Source organism: Sus scrofa, chromosome 11, assembly GCF_000003025.6.
Source record: "Sus scrofa isolate TJ Tabasco breed Duroc chromosome 11, Sscrofa11.1, whole genome shotgun sequence".
Classification (NCBI taxonomy): domain Eukaryota; kingdom Metazoa; phylum Chordata; class Mammalia; order Artiodactyla; family Suidae; genus Sus; species Sus scrofa.
In genome coordinates, this window is record NC_010453.5 from 69,889,420 (window position 1) to 69,907,877 (window position 18,458).

The 18,458-nt window shown below is 42.4% G+C and overlaps 1 protein-coding gene across 4 annotated transcripts in view; it reads right to left on the reverse strand.

Annotated features, from left to right (window-relative positions):
- Positions 1 to 18,458, reverse strand: part of NALCN (sodium leak channel, non-selective) — a 312,666-nt gene that overhangs the window by 179,065 nt on the left and 115,143 nt on the right. For all 4 annotated transcript variants that reach the window (XM_021065878.1, XM_021065879.1, XM_021065881.1 and 1 more), the window contains exon 10: positions 15,187 to 15,273. In XM_021065878.1, the coding sequence (XP_020921537.1) occupies positions 15,187 to 15,273 (87 nt within the window). The remainder of the gene's footprint in view (positions 1 to 15,186; positions 15,274 to 18,458) is intronic.

The window sequence follows — 18,458 nt, forward strand, 5'->3', positions numbered from 1 at the left end:
TATGAAACTTAACACAGAGGAATATGTTAAAGTTGCCAGTGTCACAAAATATCATATAACTTGAGATTTTCACAACTGTATTATTTAATGTGGATGTAGAATGAATATAGCTAGATATAAACACACACATACATATGTATGTATATAAGTATGTGTGTATGTGTATTTTTATACATGTGTAGATAGATACCTATATATTTATAGATATATTTAATGTAAGACTCTTCAGATCCTGCTACATAATTTTTAAAAATCCCCTTTAATGGCAATGTCATTTTGGTTTACATATATATTTTAAAGTCAGACAAGTTTTGCGTATATTTTGAGTTTGGCTTTGATCCAAGCACTACTGATTTCTGTAGGCGACAGCTGGAATTACCAAAACAGGAGGAAGACACTGTAACAGAATCAGCCCCAAGGCAGCAATGCCAGGAATGCTTAGAAGCCTTACTACTCAAAGTGTGGTCCCTGGACCGGTGGCTTCCTGGGAGTATATAAGAAATGTAGACCCTCACTAGAAACGGCCCCCTTCCACACACATGGAATCAGAATCAGCATCTTTGACCCTGATTAATGTGCAATTAAAGTTTGAGAAGCTCTGCTGTAGAGGATACTCCTTGATCAGCAGCTTAAATTGGGTAAGCTATGACATTCTTAACAAATTTGCCCTTTCACAATTCTAAAATTCTGTAATCACAGAATAAAATATATAACAAATACTGGCTGGAATATTGTGGCACTATATTAAGGTATATCACTGCAAAAACAAATGCTTCATCTCCCTGACCCCACTCCCACGTCTACTCCAAGAGCAAGAATCAACTCAACCAGTTTGGATCCATAGAGACAAAAATACGTGTTGGTTTTACAACTATTTGGACAGGATTATGAAGACACCACCACAGACTTGTTCATAAAGTCTAGGAAGACAGGTGGCCTGCAGAAACTGGAAAAGACAAGGAATCGGTCTTGTCCCTAAAGTTTTTAGAAGACAGCCTTGCTCAGACTTTGATTTTTGCCCGCTGAAACTCATTTTGGACTTCGGACCTGGAAAACCATAAATAATAAATGTGTGTTGTTGGAAGTCATTTCATCCGTAGAAATTTGTCACAGTAGCACTGGGACATTGAAACAAGTACTGCTGGTAATTTTGACATACATCAGCTCAGATCATCTACGAAATAGGACTGCAGACATCTGCCCGATCCTACGAAATTCTGCCTGATCAAAGGGTTCCTTCCGCCCAAGGCAACTGGAGGGCCCTCTGTAAAATGTATCATTACAAATGCAAATTCAGAACGGTTTTCATCCTGCCTTGTTTCAGAACATGTCGTGACACATTGGCTGTGAAGCAATGAAACTGAGTCCACTCTCAAGCAGAAGAAAAGAACAAGCCCCTTTTCTGAGTCTTACCATGAGAGGAAAGGAACACTCTCAAAGCCTGAAGTCCACACCCAACATGGTCAGGGACCCTCACTCAATTCAAGTTGATACCAACAGGACACATGATCAAAATAAGAGCTCATGTTCGAGGGCTTGGTTTGTGCCAACCCTCATTCCGAGCATATTACATGCAGATGGGAACATCTCATTTAATCCTCAACAATGCTGTACAACAGGTGCATGTGTTATCCCCTCACCTATGGAGCAACAGGTAAGGATGAGTCAATTTCCAAGCTCCCAGAGTCAGAAAGTAGTTTCTAGGCTTTGAGTCCAAAGTACACGCTCTTGCAGTCAAAATGCAGCTGACTCTGCTTTACATATTAAAGAAGAATGAGAAGCAGGTTCCAGGCCAAGCCTTTGTGATTGAATAGAGGGTCCATGTTTGCAAACACTGTATTTGAAAGCTGATGGGGAAGCGCCTTACTGAAAGGTCTAAGATCCCCACAGGGTAAAAGAATGTCAATTGTGAAGACAGCCTGAGCTGAGTTCAAATCTTGACTCTGTGCCCAATTTAACTGCTCTGTGACCCAGTCATCTTTCCTGGGAAATGGGTATGATAACTTCTACATCTCTAGGTTGCAACATGAATAGAAATGAGACTACTTGGCATAGAGTCTAAACAGGATCGAGGCTAAATAGTATACATGTCACAGCAGGCATCTGACACTCCACAACTCTTATTATTATTATTGTATTTGAAAACACTCGAGGTATCATTTAAAGGTAGAGATATAGTTAGCTGCTTACGGGGAAGGTAAAAAAGTGGAAGAGGAGGATTCAGGTGGAAGAGGTAACTAATCTTGAGAGGGACCAGGAAAATTTACAGATTTGCAAAAAGTCTTAAGTGATCTCACTTTTAGTGTTGTGTGTGCTTAAGTACTTCATAGGGGTTATTCTCATTAATTTTTTTTTAGTAGTATTTCCTACAGAACAGTGCCTTTCAGATTCTAAAGACTCTGCAAGCAAACATCCAGGGAATCAAAATTGTTACCTAGGAGGTCACAATAAGGATACATTTGAATAATGAATATGGTATAGCTCAGAACTCAAATCTTTCTTTTTTTTTTTTTTGGCTTTTTAGGGCTGTACCTGCAGCATATGGAGGTTTCCAGGCTAGGAGTCAAATTGGAGTGGTAGCTGCCAGCCTGTCACAGCCATCGCCATAGCAATGCCAGGTCTGAGCCACATCTGAAACCTACTCCTCAGCTCATGGCAAAGCCAGGTCCTTAACCCACAGAGCAAGGCCAGGGATCAAACCCATGTCTTCATGGATACTAGTCAGGTTCTTAATCCACTGAGCCACAGTGGGAGCTCCCTCAAATCCTTCTTCAAATTACTGCTGGAATGAATAAAACATCCTACCCTGGCAAGCAAATTTCATGCCCTGAACATTGTATCAGCTTTGTACTAAAAGTTGTGTTTTGATTCGATTTCAAAATAAACATATTGGGAGAACAATGCAATTACAAGACGAAATTCTCAGAAACTATCTTGCATATGAGCCATGAGCACACGAAAAAGAATATAACGTAAACGACCAGGGGCATCAATCCTGAAATAAATCTCCCATTTGCGGGTGGTGCAGCTTTTTTTCCTGATTTAGAAGACATCTGGATGCATGTTACTTCCCTAAGCAACATACAAAATAATTCTCTCCACTATAAAGAATTTGCGTTAAAACAGGCAATCTCCGAATATCAATCTTGAGAATAGAACCCATGGGTGTCCTTCGAAGCTCTGCCTTTCCCGCCTGCCAGCTCCGGGCACGTTCCCGGAGAGCCGGAGGGCAGAGGAAATGCACAAGTGATTCCCACAAAGGTACAGAAGACCCTGCCCACTGTCATGTCCCGGCTGGTTTGCCTCATTCCTGAACAGTAAACTGGGAGAATGAAAGCCACACACTCAGAAGTCAAATCGAAGGAAGAAGGAAGAGGGGCTTGGTAGGACACTTCCATATCTTGGCCAGTGTGGCTGTATCTTTCGCTCTACTCTGTAAGGCTAGATAGTACATCCTAAACTGCCATACAAATACTTATTACAGTTGTTAATATTTTTTAATCATCAATGTCTGACTCTACCATACAAACTGGACTTCAACGAGGGAAAAAGCACACTGGTGGAAAAGAAATGCAGCAAAGGACTGATTATTATACTGAGCCAGTGGCATCCATAGTTCTTTTCGCCTGTGTGGCAGAGCCTGAAATGGCCTGACATTGAACCCACCTCTGTATCCACAGCCTTGGCGGTGCCCTGCTGCTCTCCGTCTGCACGTAGCCACGTGATTTGTCTTGGTCAGTGAGACAACAGCAAAGGCGACAGAGGCAGAGCCTTGGAAAACACTGTGATTTGTGACTTACTCTGGCAGCTCTCTTGCAGCCATGAGCCACCACATTTCTCCAGGCTGGCCTGTTAAATGGTAGCTATGGCCCCATCATCCCTCTACCCCAACAGTCAGCCGTGTGCAGAAGCAGAGGTGCCGGCTGACTTCAGATCCAAGTGGCCCGGCCGAGATCGGCTGACACTGGCTCCAACGGGCAGCCTTATTCAGCTAACCCATCAATTCACTAGCAAAAAACAGCATCTGTGTTACAAGGCACTATGTTTCAGAGTGGTTTGTTGCTTAACAAAAGCCAACTGAGATGCCCACCAAGCCTGCTTCTTTACCCAGGGCATATAGTGAAATGACAATGCTCAGCCTATTGAACACTGAGCTGGGGCAACATGAGGGCTTCCCATCAATGGAATGGAAATGAAGGGGTGTGTCCCTTTGGGAGGGAGCAATTAAGACAGGGTCTGCTTCTCCAAACTCCCCCTTCCTCTCTACAGCGACCTGGGGCAGCATGTTCTTCAGATGGGGTCATCAAAAGATCATTTTTGCAAGCAAAATTTTATGATGCATTTACAGACACACACACACACACACACACACACACACACACACACACACACACAGAGAGGAAGGTATCTACATAGATGTATATGCCATCTTTGATGGAGGGTAGTGGAAAACACAGCTGGCCCACTGGTGGGGAGCTGGAGCTGTAACTGTGTGCATCTCTCCCCTAGTTTCGTGTTCAGGGACTGCAGGTTGTTCACTTGAAATGAGCCGTGGGGGACCCCTCGCACCCTGGCAATTAACCTCTGCCGGGGATGGTTACCCGGGCCTTCCCCTCCTCAGGATTCTGTTTCTGACTTGCAGTCAAGTGTGAGGGAAAGGCCAGAGGGCAGGTGCTAACATCTTCCACTGTTCTCACTACAGCGCCACCGACCGCAGTTACGGCATAGATTCTGACAAAAGCTGCTTTCGTACTTCAGTGTCGTGGCGAGTCTTTCTTTTCTCTCTGTCTTCGGGAACACCTTGGTGAAAGGTGAGGGTCTGGGATGGGGCTGCTAGACAGGGGACACGGAAACCAGGACGGGTTTAAGATCTTTGAAGACACTTTGACATTCTTACAGCTCAATGAAATGTCTACCTAATCACTCGAAATTTACATGTATTTATTTATTTATTTATTTTTGCTTTTTAGGGCCACATCTGTGGCATATGGTGGGTCCCAGGCAAAGGGGCGAATCAGCACTGTAGCCGCCAGCCTACACCACAGCCACAGCCACGCCCGATCGGAACCACGTCTGCGACCTACACCACAGCTCACGGCAACACTGGATCCTTAACCCACTGATTGAATCTGTGACCGCATGGACACTGGTCAGATTCGTTTTCACTGAGCCATGACAGCAACTCCAAAATTTACTTTCATATGTTTCTTTTTATTTTTAGTATGAAATGGTGACCAGGTGAACATGAAACCTTTGTTCTAAATTCAAGCGGGAAATTGCCAGATCAGAAATAAAATTAATGAGCTGTCCTTTTCAAATAAACTGTATATCTAGTGTAAGGAAGAATGTCGGTTATTATAAATGATGACAGCAGAGATAATTTAAAAAGTCTTTAAGCTATATAGCATCTTAAAGTGGGGGACTCACTTTGAGAAACTTGAAAGCATACAGGAGGTGTAAAAGATCAAACAAACATTCCAGAAATACACCAAATACAAAATGACTGAAGTTTTTTATGATGTCTAAGCCTGTCATCAGCCTGAGGGCATGTAAGGCGTCATGCTGCTCTTCCAGACTCTTCGATTGCAGTAATTCTGCTGAACGCTGAGAAAATACTGGGCAATTTCACACCCTGGCTGAAAGTTTTAAAGAGGGTGCATATTTAACCCCAGAAATCAAGACTTGCAAGAACAACAACGCATCCTTCATTTTTTCCAAAGGCGGCAATGCAACAAATATTTGATGGAAATTTATCTCCCAAGACTATATGCCAGACATTTATACAGACTTATTCAAATCAGAAGATGAACAGTGATATAAGAATTTAGTTTGAGATAATCTGAGACACAAACAATTTTAAGGTTATCTGAACATGTGTTTCTTCCAATAAGCCTCAAAAATCAAAGATGAAAAAGCATTTAATCAGCTGCAAGATAACTTGGTAAACAAAAATAGGGAGTTCCCGTCGTGACTCAGTGGTAACAACCCCGACCAATATCCATGAGGATCCAGGTTCAATCCCTGGCCTCGTTCAGTAGGTTAAGGATCTGGTGTTGGTGTGAGGTGTTGTGTAGGTTGCAGGCGCAGCTCGGATCTGGCATTGCTGTGGCTGTGGTGTAGGCCAGCGGCTGCAGCTCTGATTCAACCCCTAGCCTGGGAGCTTCCATATCCCATGGGTGCAGACCTAAAACACAAAATAAAACAAAACAAAACAAAAAAAAACCCAAACAAAAATAGCACTAACAATTTTACCCTATTTTTGTGGATCTCTATTCTGAATATAACTATTGTTTGAAAAAATATATAATATATTGGATATATGAATATAGAATATAATACAGAGATTTAATGAGTTCTATATGGAGTATTTTGGACTGAGGTTGTACACAATAGTCTCCTCTCTTCAGAGGGTTTAGCCATGACTCGTTTCAAGCATATAGAGAAAGTTTTTTTAATTAACCTTTTAGCTACCTTCTTACATCGTGTGCTGTTTTGCCTTTAGGTATTGTATTCTGCTCATTCTTAATTCTCATTCTAGGTTATTATGAAGTAATTTTTCTTCCTTTTCCCTCCCCTGATTTTTCACTAAGCCGGCTTGTGCTCCGCTGTTAGAAAATGAAGATGAGCGTGTGTGCATGCAACGTGTTTGGTGAGGGACCTGCCATTAGGCTGGCATCTGCCTAAGAGGAGAGTGAGACTCCGTGCGTGTCGAGTGTGAGGTCGTGGGGTTCCGCACAGGAACGCCTACGCAGGTGCGCATTTGCACATAAACCCCTAAATGTGGGCTAAGCGCTTCTCAGGCAAACGCTCTATGGAAACAGCGGGAAGTAGCGAGAAAGTGACCAAATACAATCAGGGAGTCGGAGATCAGGAAGCTCTGACCTGCTTTGGAGGGTACGGATGTTAACAAGGGGTGGGGGCATGATTCAAGGAAATTCAAAAGCCTGAATAAATGACAGAATTGAAGACAGAGCAAATTTGGGGAGGATCACGAGTGGAGCACTACAGGTTAGCGTACGGGTTTCTGGAGCTGCAGGAAAAGCCTGGTTTCTAGTGGGGGCGGGGTTGGGGGAGGCGTGATGGGTCGCTGAGAACGCCTGGGAACGTGTCTGCTGGACACATGGAAATACACTTCTGAGATTCAGAAAGCAGGGAAAGAAGGCAAGGCTGTGTGGTCATTGGACTACGGGTGTGCACGAGAGCTGACTGCCTGGAATTGAATAGAACACTCAGCGTGAACAGTGTTAGGCGATTGATACTCAGCTCTATGGACCGACTTACCCATCACAGGGTCCCACACACTGCACTGGGCATTTTATGTGCCTCACTTCCAAATTCTTACCAGCCCCTGAGTGCTATCCTTATCCCCTTTTTTCAGGTCAGGAAACCGGATTTCTGGGAGAGCTGGCCCCTTGTCTGAGGTTCTCCTGGCTGTAACGTCTTAGCTAGACCACACCATCTTCTCCCATGGCACTGGAAGGATGGAAGAGGTTTGCTTGTAGATGGAAACATATGTTCTCCTGGGCTCAATCAAGCCTTGAAATTATCTGCCAGGTTGTGGGAAGGTTCATTAAGAAGATAGATGTTTAAGAAGAGCTAGGATGTCATTTCATCGCTCGAAATGCGCATGTCACAGTCTGCCCCTTCTCCCGCCTTCGCCTTCAGTGGAAATTTTCTCAAAGAGCATTAAGACACTCTAGTAATGACTTTGCCACAATTTGACCTACTTATGGTAAAAGGCTCTTATCTTTGCTCTTTACAGAGGAAGCCCACGATGGGATGTTACCAAAGAGAAACGGAGCTCGAGCATGCCCGGTCTCAGGCATATGTTCATTTTCTTGTCAGTGACTTCCTTCCAGATAATAGATCTCTGGGTGTGTGACGGAAGATGGCTCAAAACTGTGCAGCCACATCTGTCAACCTGTCAAGAGACGAGAACTCCTACCCGAGAGGCAGGTGGAAAATGGCTGGTCACAGCAGCAGCCCAGGAATTCGGTTCCAATTTAGCCGAGTTCTATTTATCATGCATGCAGGTGACCTCTTCACTCAGCTGCTGTTTATGCTAAAATTGAGTTTCAACAGCTAAGTAATGGGTTGATGCTTAAAAAATTCAATTCTAACTTTTCACTTTTCCAGAGACTCACACTTCAAGACACACTTAAAGAAAATTTCTAAATGGGTTTGGTAATACCATATAAAAGAATTACATCACTGCCCAAAGATGGTAGAGGTGCAAACTGTATGCACATAGGTTAAGATTTAATATTTTGGATTTATCTTTCTAAATATTTTCATGCGTTTTTGCAGTTAGGTAGAAGTGACATGCCCTTTAGAATCGCCCAGAATTGGGTTCCCTGGCGGCTCAATAGTTAAGAATCTGGCATTGTCCCTGCTATGGCTCAGATCACTGGTGTGGTGTGGGGTCCTTCCCTGGCCTGGGAACTTCCATGTGCTATGGGCATGGCCAAAAAAAAAAAAAAACACAGAACCACATGGTATTCCTGGAAATCATTTGGAAAAATCCACAGGTAAATGGGCAACAGACATGAAGAAGCAATCTCCAGAAAATATAAGTGGTTTACGTACATCCAAAAAAAAAAAAATGTTTAACATCCTTAGGCTGAAATCAGAGGATGCCAATTTAACATTATGATTAATTTCACACCATCCAGTGTGATGATAACATCAAGAACGGACAAGGATGTGAGACAAGGAGAACTCTTACAAGGCGCTGGAGGAGTAAAAGCGGCTCTTTCATCTGGGAAGCCACCTGGCAATATCACATAAAGCCACACGTCGTTCATATCCTTTAATCCAGCAACTTCTCTCCCAACTACAAATGCTCAGATAATTCTTACATGTGTGCACAAGGATATATGGGCAAAATGGGTCTTAGAATGTTTGCAATAGCAAAACAATAAAAAAAAAAAAACACAACTCAATGGCCATCAAAAGGAGGGTGCGTGAGTGAACAAATAGACCTATTGTGGCATATTTTTATAGCAGGATAATATACAGCGATGAAAATGAAGTGGTTAAAAACAGGAAGTAGACTGCCTGTGATGAAATTCCCAGTCGGTAGCTGGGTGACCATAAGTGAGTGAGCATCTCTGCCCCTTGAGCTTGTCGTTTGTTAAACAGAGATCCTAATAGGACCTATATTCATAGTGTCAGAAGCATTAAGTATTTTAATACCTCTGTGACATTTTGAAGAAAGGCTGAGTCACTTGATGCGTAGTCCACCCCCACCCTGCCCCCGACCTGATATACTCATAATAAACACCCCCTGTGAGCACAAGGTCTGGTTCTCACTACCAAATAATTCTTGACAAGGATGTCAATACTCACTTAATTCTCACAGGCCAAGGAAGGATATATTATCCTGAATTTACAGAATATACCCAAGGTCATACTGTAAGTAGCATAGCTGAAATATGTCTGTCTCTAAAGCCTATTCTCTCAGGGGCTACAACAGGGCGGTTTATTCTCCCTCCAGAAAGATGCTGCCCTGGGGACCACGTCATTGAACCAAGTAAGGATGTCTGCGGATGCAGACTGAGAGGTAGGGGTCATGTCAGCAGCCTCGGGCTACAGACAGTTGCAGCACAAAAAGAAGAGGAAACGAGGTATGTGATTTGGCTTAATCACAGCCTCCAGCACTGCCAGTCATCATGTTGGCAGCCAGGACAGAAGGCAGGGGTGGGGGGAGGACCCCAGACAAGGAACATCTCAGTGGAGCACAGGGAGCTGGGGAAAGACAGACAGATGCAGAAAGACCTCCAGGCTGGATGCGGGGGAGGGATGAGGACCACAGGACATTTGCTCGTTTGTACTTAACTGAGGAATGAATTGAGTAAGAACTGCATAGATTTTGATCTTATTTAATTTCCTTATTAAATATGGATTTCATGAATAAACGTGCAAAATGTCCTATAGCAAAATTAACTTTGTTAACATGAAGTGAATTATCACTTTCAACAGGTGACGTCAGAGAGGTCTCCCATAGAACTTCCAAGGTCAGCAAGAAGGTCCTGCTTGTCTTCCTGCTCCTCCAAACTTGTGGTTGTGTGATGCACTGTGAGGACATGTGTGGCTCATTCATTATAAAAACAGCAAAGACCCCCAGGGCCCCCCATGGAAGTCTTTCCCTGTGTGCGTACACGTGACTCCCATTACGACTGTAATTATAACAGTAATTACATTTATAATTTGTGTCTCAGAATATAGTATGAAATTGGTCTCTCCAAAGAGACAAGTCCATGTCTCCACTCTTTCTGCAAACAGTGTTATTCATTCATGCATGCATTTACATAGGTATTTATATATGTGAGCATTTATGAATTTATGATATTTATTTTCCCTCCATAGAGGCACGAGGAAAGGGAAATATTTTGCTACTAGGAAAAAGTCACCATACCAGTCTGCTGATAAATAAAACCTGCACATGTGCTGTGGGGATGACATTTGGAGCACTGGGAGACTCGTGGAAAATGGAGACTGTGCCTAAGGCAGCAGCCAGCGCCCAGCTGCCGCGAGGACACCATGTGGGGTGAGAGCCCAGTGCTGCCAGATCTTTCTAAATTACAAAGGCAGTAGGATATGTGGATTTCAAGTCAAATTTCCATGTTTTAAACTTGGGGTCAAATTTAAAAACAGTTTTACTTTCGAGACAAAAGCAACAGTTCCCAACACTCAGGTGGGGACTCTGTGCGCCCCGCCCCCTGTCACCCTCTGTCAGCTATTGCTGAGGCCACCTCATGTTTCGAATCCACTCCAACAATGGCAAAATGACCACATCAGTTTAATTACAGCTGTTCAAGTGCTTCATTCCAACACATCCTCCTTTTTTTTGTTAGGGAGGAATTGGTTTTGGTTCTTTTCAACTACGTTATGTCTAAGACTACATTTCTAAACACAGATGTATTTATGTCACAGGCTGACCCTGAACTGTGATGGTCCTTCTTGTCATAGAGCTTTCCTCTGGTTGGAAAAACACACCTTAAATAACAAATTATGCCATTTTAATTTTTTAATTAAAATGATGATTAAACACAAAAGAAAGGTATAGGATGATAGGGGCACATATGACTGGGACATCTGATGCGTTTCTTCGAGGACCAGGAAGGCCTCCTTGAGAAGGTAACACTTGAGATGAATTCTGAAGTCTGAGCAGGGGAGAAGAGGGTTCTAGAAAGAAGAAACACTCTGGAAAATGATAGTGTCTCCTGGGGGCAGAAATGCTGTTTTATAGAAGAAATATAATGTACAAATTCAGGATTAAAGGTTCTCAGAAGATTGGTTCCTATCACTGACCTCTAGGTTCCCTCTGGGAAGTGGAATGAGGGAGGAAAAATGGGAAGTATTTTTCTCTTCTTAGGGCTGCACCTGCAGCATATGGAGGTTCCCAGGCTAGGGGTCAAATCAGAGATGCGGCTGCAGCCTATGCCACAGCCACAGCAACACCAAAATCTGAGCCACATCTGTGACCTATACCATAGCTTGTGGCAACGGAGGATCCTTAACCCACTGAGCAAGGCCAGAGACTGAACTTGCATCCTCATGGATGCTAATGGGGTTCTTAACCCACTGAGCCACAACGGGAACTCCATTTTTTAAAATTAATTTCACAAGCATATGGGTTTTGCTCTTTTTAATATTAAAAGAGCAACCAACAAGGGCTTAATTTCCAAAATATACAAAGATCCCCTACAACTCAGTATCAAAAAAACAAACAACCTAAACCAAAAATGAGGAGAAGACCTAAATAGACATTTCTACAAAGAAGACATACAGGTGGCCAATAGACTCAGGAATTATTAGAGAAACGCAAACCAAAATGACAAAGAGATATCACCCCAAACCAGTGAGAATGGCCATCATCTATAGGTCTACAGATGCTGTACAACAGAAAGTGAAGAAACACTGTAAACCAACTATGATTTAAAAAAAGGGGGTCTACAGATAAAAAATGTGGAGAGGGCGTGGAGAAAAAGGGACCCTTCTAAAACGTTGGTGGGAATGTCAATTTGTGCAGCCACTACAGAGAACAGTACAGAGGTTCCTTAAAAAGCTAAAGGAGTTACCATACGATCTGGCATGCTCACTCCTGGACATATATCCAGAGGAAAACTATAATTTGAAAAGACATATGCACCCCAATGTTCAGAGCAGCACTATTTACAACAGCCAGGACGTGGAAGCAACCCAAGTGTCCCTTGACAGATGAATGGATAAAGAAAATGTGGTATATACACACAATGGACTATGACTCCGCCATAAAGAGAATGAAATAATGTCATTTGCAACAGCATGGATGGAACTAAAGATTATCATACTAAGTCAGTCAGAAAGAGAAAGACAAATATCCTCTGATATCACTAGTGGGTGAAATCTTAAAAAATGATATCAACGAACTTATTTTCAAAATGGAAACAGACTCACAGACACAGAAGACACATTTATGGTTATCAAAGGCAGAGGGAAGAATAAGTTAGGAGCTCAGGATTAAGAGATACACACTACTATTTATAAAAGAAATAACCTACGAGGTCCTACTGCAGAGCACAGGGAACCATATTCAATATCTTCTAATAACCCATAACAGAAAAGAATCTGAAATATGTGTATTCATATACATTCCCTGAATCCCCTTGCTATACACGAGAAACTACCACAACGGTGCGAATCAACTATACTTCAAGGAAAAGGAAAACAAACACACAAAATAAACATAAAAGAAGGGATCCACGTTACTGCTGGTCTTTGAAAGAGATGTCAAATGAGTCTCATCTAAGGCAGTGAGTGAATGGAGAGCTCGGATGCAAATTTTCCTGTTACCTACTTTTAGATGGCATTGAAATCACTAGTAAAAGCCAAGCTGAGTATGTCAGGACCACCGTATCTTCAATACCTCTCCTTTATTTTAGTATTTTCTCTTTACTAAGTTAATCAACAATTCATTTCCCAACATGAAAACGTGCTGTCTCTCCTCAGTCACGGCTCACACGATGCCCACGACCACAGCCGACCCCTTGGCCAACCCACCTTTCACCTCCACGCCTTCACACCGGCTCTTTCTGGAAAGCTTGACTTAGGACCAAACGGGGGATGCTCAACTCAATGGAACCTCACCCTGAAGGGTCCTCCTTCCCGCTTCCATTGTTTCAAACCACACGTATCACCTTCATCCAACTCACCGAGCAGGTCGCCACGCCCACCACCCGCGGCCAAACCTCACAGCTCCCCGCTGCCGCATCCGCACACCCACGTCTAGCGTAACAGCCACCCTCCTCTGCCCAGCTTTCTTCCCCCGCATCCCTGCGTGGTGCTGTCACCTCCATCACACCTTCCTTGCCATCTCACTTTTGCATCCGTAATCATCTGTCGGTGGATTCAGGAATCATGTAAGTGAAAGTGCTTTTTTGGCAAGAAGCTGCTACAACAGTGGTTGTTACTGTTATTGCTGTTATAGTAACAGTAAGTGTTGAGGGCAGTCGTGGGATTTGAATTATAAGCAGCATTGTCACCATCAGATACACAACAAAAAGAAAAACATGCAACAATGCTTAGTATTATCAATAATGTATCAATGTAAACTCTTCCTATTTTTCCACTCCATCCTTTTACTTCTTCTTCTTTTTTTTTTTTTTTTAGGGCTGCGCCTGCAGCATGTGGAAGTTCCCAGGCTAGGGGTCAAATCGGAGCTACAGCTGCTGGCCTATGCCACAGCCACAGCAATGCATCCTTTTAATGGATAAAAACAAGTAACTGTGTGACTAAATGGCCATATAAATGTAGCGCAGAGCAGTGGTTCAGAGGACAGCATTTTTTTTCTGATGTACCCAATTCTTGAAATGTGTGAAGCTCCGTCTGGAGCAAGATCCAAAAGAAAGACAGAAAGTGTGGTCTCATCCCCAAGCTGATGATAAACCCTTCCCCAAATTATAAGGGGAGGGATGGGAAAAACCATGACAAGTAGCTTCCTTGTGGAAAGAGGATTTACAACTGAAAACAAAAAGAGGGTGAAGGAAAAATAAATGGGGTGGCTTGAGTTTGGACCCTTAAAGTGGACCTAGAGAGTAAAATCAGTCAGACCGTGAAAGACAAGCATCATATGATATCACTTGTACGTGGAATCCAAAAAAGGACACAAATGAACTTACTTGCAGGACAGAAACAGACTCAGACCTTGAAGACACACTTATGGTCCCAAAGGGGATAAGTGGAGGGATGCATGGATGGGGGCTTTGGGATTGGCACATGCACACTGAGGTGTCTGGAGTGACTGGCCAATGGGGACCTGCTGAACAGCACAGGGAATTCTACCCAATATTCCGTGATAATCTATGTGGGAAAAGAATCGGAAAGAGAGTCGATGTGTGTACAGATATAACTGAATCACTTTGTTGTACAGCAGAAGTTATCCCAACAATGTACATCAACTCTACTTCAATAAAACTTTAAAAAATGAAAAAAAAAGTGGAGAAAATGGAAATATAAAACACTGTAAAATGGCAGAGTTGCCACTCTGGTTAAGGTGAACTTGTTTGGAAACAACTACTGTTATAGGGGTGCAGAGACGGCGTCAAGCAGGAGACGAGGCCAGTGTGGCCCACTGAACAAAAGAAGGAATTTGCGAGGCTCCACAGGGAGCTCAGAGCAGAAGCTGAGTCTGGAAGGTTCACAGGCCAGAGACCTGATGGCCCCTCTGCCGGTCACTTGTAATGACTCTGGCCCCCTGCAATCCCATCGTCCGCCGCACGTGCACTTGGTCAAGGAAGCGCCTCTATTACATCACATTGCTCGGAGAGCAGAACAGACTGCACATTAAAGATATTCCCTTCCCAGGTACTAGGTGAGGGACTCAGGTAAGTGAACCATCGTCTTAACTGCCCGCCCCCAAACAACTGAGGCCTTTGTAGAATACTTTTATAAGACTTACTGTGACAACAAAACTCTTCAGAGATTCATTACCATGGGCCTATTTCCTGTGTGCATTTATATACCAGAAAATTTACCCAATCCCCAGTGTGCATCTAAAAAGATGCCGGGTCCTGGGAATACAGGAGGTCGCGAGATATCGCCCACAAACTGGGGCAACTCTAGAGCTTGGAGATCTGCGGATTTCCTTGTATAACATCAAAGTCAAAGGCCCTTGCAGGATGCATCTTAGAAATGGCATCGTACCTGGAGGCAGGCTGGAGCCCGTCCCTGGGGCTTGTTGACGTCCACGGCTACCAGCTGCCATCCGCCAGCAGCATCTTCATGAAACATCTTCAAGGCAAAGAGGAAGATGAGTCAGAGACACTTACAATGGAACATCGAGAACTCCACTGTTATGACTCCAGCTTTTTACGTTTTTTTTATGTTAGCAAAGATTTGTCTTCTTATGGATTTATATTCAGAACATGAGTCATTCCAATTATGTTCACTGTAACACTGAAAACGTAAGGAATAATAAGAAGAAGGATAATAGCTTGCATTAATTGAACACTTGCTAAGTACCAGACCCGTTTTCCCTTATATATGCTCTGCATATAATTGCCCAAATCTTCTTCTCCACAAGGCTTTAGCGTGGGTATTTTATCCCCATTATGTTAGTTATATATATTAGATCTCAGAATGAATGAAAATTAGAATTTCCAAGCATGGTGTGTTTTTACAAAAAGTGGTCAATTTTTATCTTTATTTAGTGGACAGTTCTCACTGACCATACTGAAAAATATTCTCAGGATAAATATTATAAGAAATGTGGCCGTAGTGTAGGGAAAGAAATGGTAGGAAAATGATACATCACTGAAAAGATGCTGTGAAATTAGTTTATGTAGGCCACTATTACTCTGCTCAGCAGAAATTTTATGTACATATTTATGAAGGGAAAAAGCTGTTTCTATTGGCTGAAAACACATATGTGATGAAATTCAGGATAGCAAAGGATGCTAAAATCTGACATGCAGTGAATCAGACATCCAGGTTTTTGGATGTGTAGTTTATCTTACTCATATTCCACTACTTTAAAAGTAAGTCAACCTATCAATAATAAACTAGGCTGGAAGGCATTTACTACTTATAAATATTTTCCCACTAATATATATTATCTTTTTGATTCCTTAGGAGTGCAGGGAGGAGGTGAAATTGGGAGGAGTTAAGAATTTGCATTTTTCTAAGAAAAGACACCAACTACAAGCGCTGTCTTCTTCCTGCCTGAGATCACTGTTCCTTATATATAAACATTTCCTTCGCCATATTATGCCTTCGTGATAGACTGACCCTGCCTGTACTCAAAAGGGTAATTGTTGATGGAAATATGAGATAATGCAAAGATCTCATTACCAAGGATTTATAATTGTAATTTCAAACTCCTGGTGACAGAGGCAATGGAACATCTGCAGAAAGAACACTTGCCCTTTATAAAATAAGGGAGGGGGTGAGAGACAAGAGAGAAAATCCACAGGCCACAGACGTCTTTTTAAAATTGACAAGTTGGAGGGGCACACTTCTACAAAGATCCTCTTATCTGAGATGCCAATTACAAATGATTTTTCTCAGCTGTCCACTGAACAGGATTCTTATTCCCTTCAGAGTGAATTTTAAAAGGTATGTTTAGTGGTAGACTCAACACATCCGTCACAAATAGGCTCATTCTGAGCATACATACCTAGGCTGAGATGCAAACCTGTATCAGAGCCTTTTAAATACCTGTCAAATGCCTGGGAGTCTCCTCTTAAGGAGAAAAGACAGATGTGATCCTGTCCGTGACCAGGTAGGAACCCTCTGGACAAGCATCCTCTACACTCTTATCAGGGAGCAAAGGATCCCTGGGGAACAGAGTTGCTTTCAGCAGCAGCAGACTAATTTTCTCTGTTAAATTATTTTCTTCCAATATACCAAAATCAAATGAATCAATGTGATTGTTAGTAAAAGTGTTCCTCCAAGGTCACTTCTTGTAGGAAATTAAGTGAAGGGAATGCAAACACGGCCCGTTTCTCATTAGTTCCCTGAACCACACAATGTTTGGATGGGTTAATGTGACAGTGGCCACGTGAGATACATGGTGGGATATCAAGAGCCATGAATCCTAGGGGACTGAAGTCTTTAAGGGAGTGTGGCAGTAACTGCCAGTTGTCCATCCATATCTGTTCTCCTTGTCTTCCAGGGTAAGCAAAATTTTGCGGGACCACCAAAAAAAAAAAAAAAAAAGACTAATTCTTCTCCTTTCTTTAAGCTCATCTTGACCACAGAATTATACACTGGTCTACAAAATGTAAGCAGAAATTTTCTGTTTCTTTCTATTTTTTTCTTTCTTGATCTCTGGAATATGGATGTGAAGGTCAGAGCTATAGCAGCCATTTTTGTCCAAGAGGCAACTTTGGCAATGGAAGTTATTCGAGGTAGAGCAAGAACGTGAAAGGATTCTGGATCTGTGGCAACAAAGACCACCATAATAACCTCGAATGAGCTCCTCCAACTTTACATGAGAGGGAAAGGAACTCTGTCTTACAGAAGCCACTTATTGTGGCTTTTTCTCCCTTGCAACTGCATCTAACTTAACTAACATAGGGAACTTTAGGTTGACTGTCCATTGATTTGTTTTATTTTAAAGACTGTTCCCTTCTCATTATAGAATTAATATAAGTTTACCATGAAATGTTAAGAAAATGTGTATGAGATGGAAAAAAATCTTAAACCTCTTCCCCAGAAAAAACCATGCCTAATATTTTAGAGTCAACCTTTCAGGTATAATAGTCCACACACACATGCATACAAACATGAGACCCTTTTATTACATTAATACATTGTCTGCATATTTTCATGTCAATAACGTTCAATCATGATTTAGTGGCTTGGATTTATTTTGGTTTTTTTTTGGTTTTTGGGGTTTTTTTTTTTTGGTCTTCTTTTGGTCTCTTTAGGGCCACACCCATGGCATATGGAGGTTCCCAGGCTAGGGGTCCAATCAGAGTTGCAGCCGCCGACCTATGACCTACGCCACAGCCAAAGCAACGAGGGATCCGAGCGGCATCTGTTAACCACACCACAGCTCATGGCAACTTCGGATCCTTAGCCCACTGAGCAAGGCCAGGGATTGAACTCAAAACTTCATGGTTCCTAGTTGGATTCGTTTCTGCTGCACCATGACGGGAACTCCGCTTGCATTCATTCTAATTTCTTAATTTATATCAATAAATGACTGCTAGAGTTAATTTTCTTTCTTTCTCTCTCGCTCTCTTTGTCTTTCTTCTTTTACCAAAATGCTTCCATAAACATTCTCAAATGTACATCTCTGAGAATGGTCCAAATTTTTTCTGAGGATAAATTCCTATAAGTGGAATCTCTTTGTCTAATAGTTCTATGTCTTAAGGCTTCTAATTACATATTGCCAAATTGTTTTTTAGAAAGGATGCTTCAATTTACACTCTTAGTAACACTATATGAAAGTGCCCCTTTTCTTCACCTTA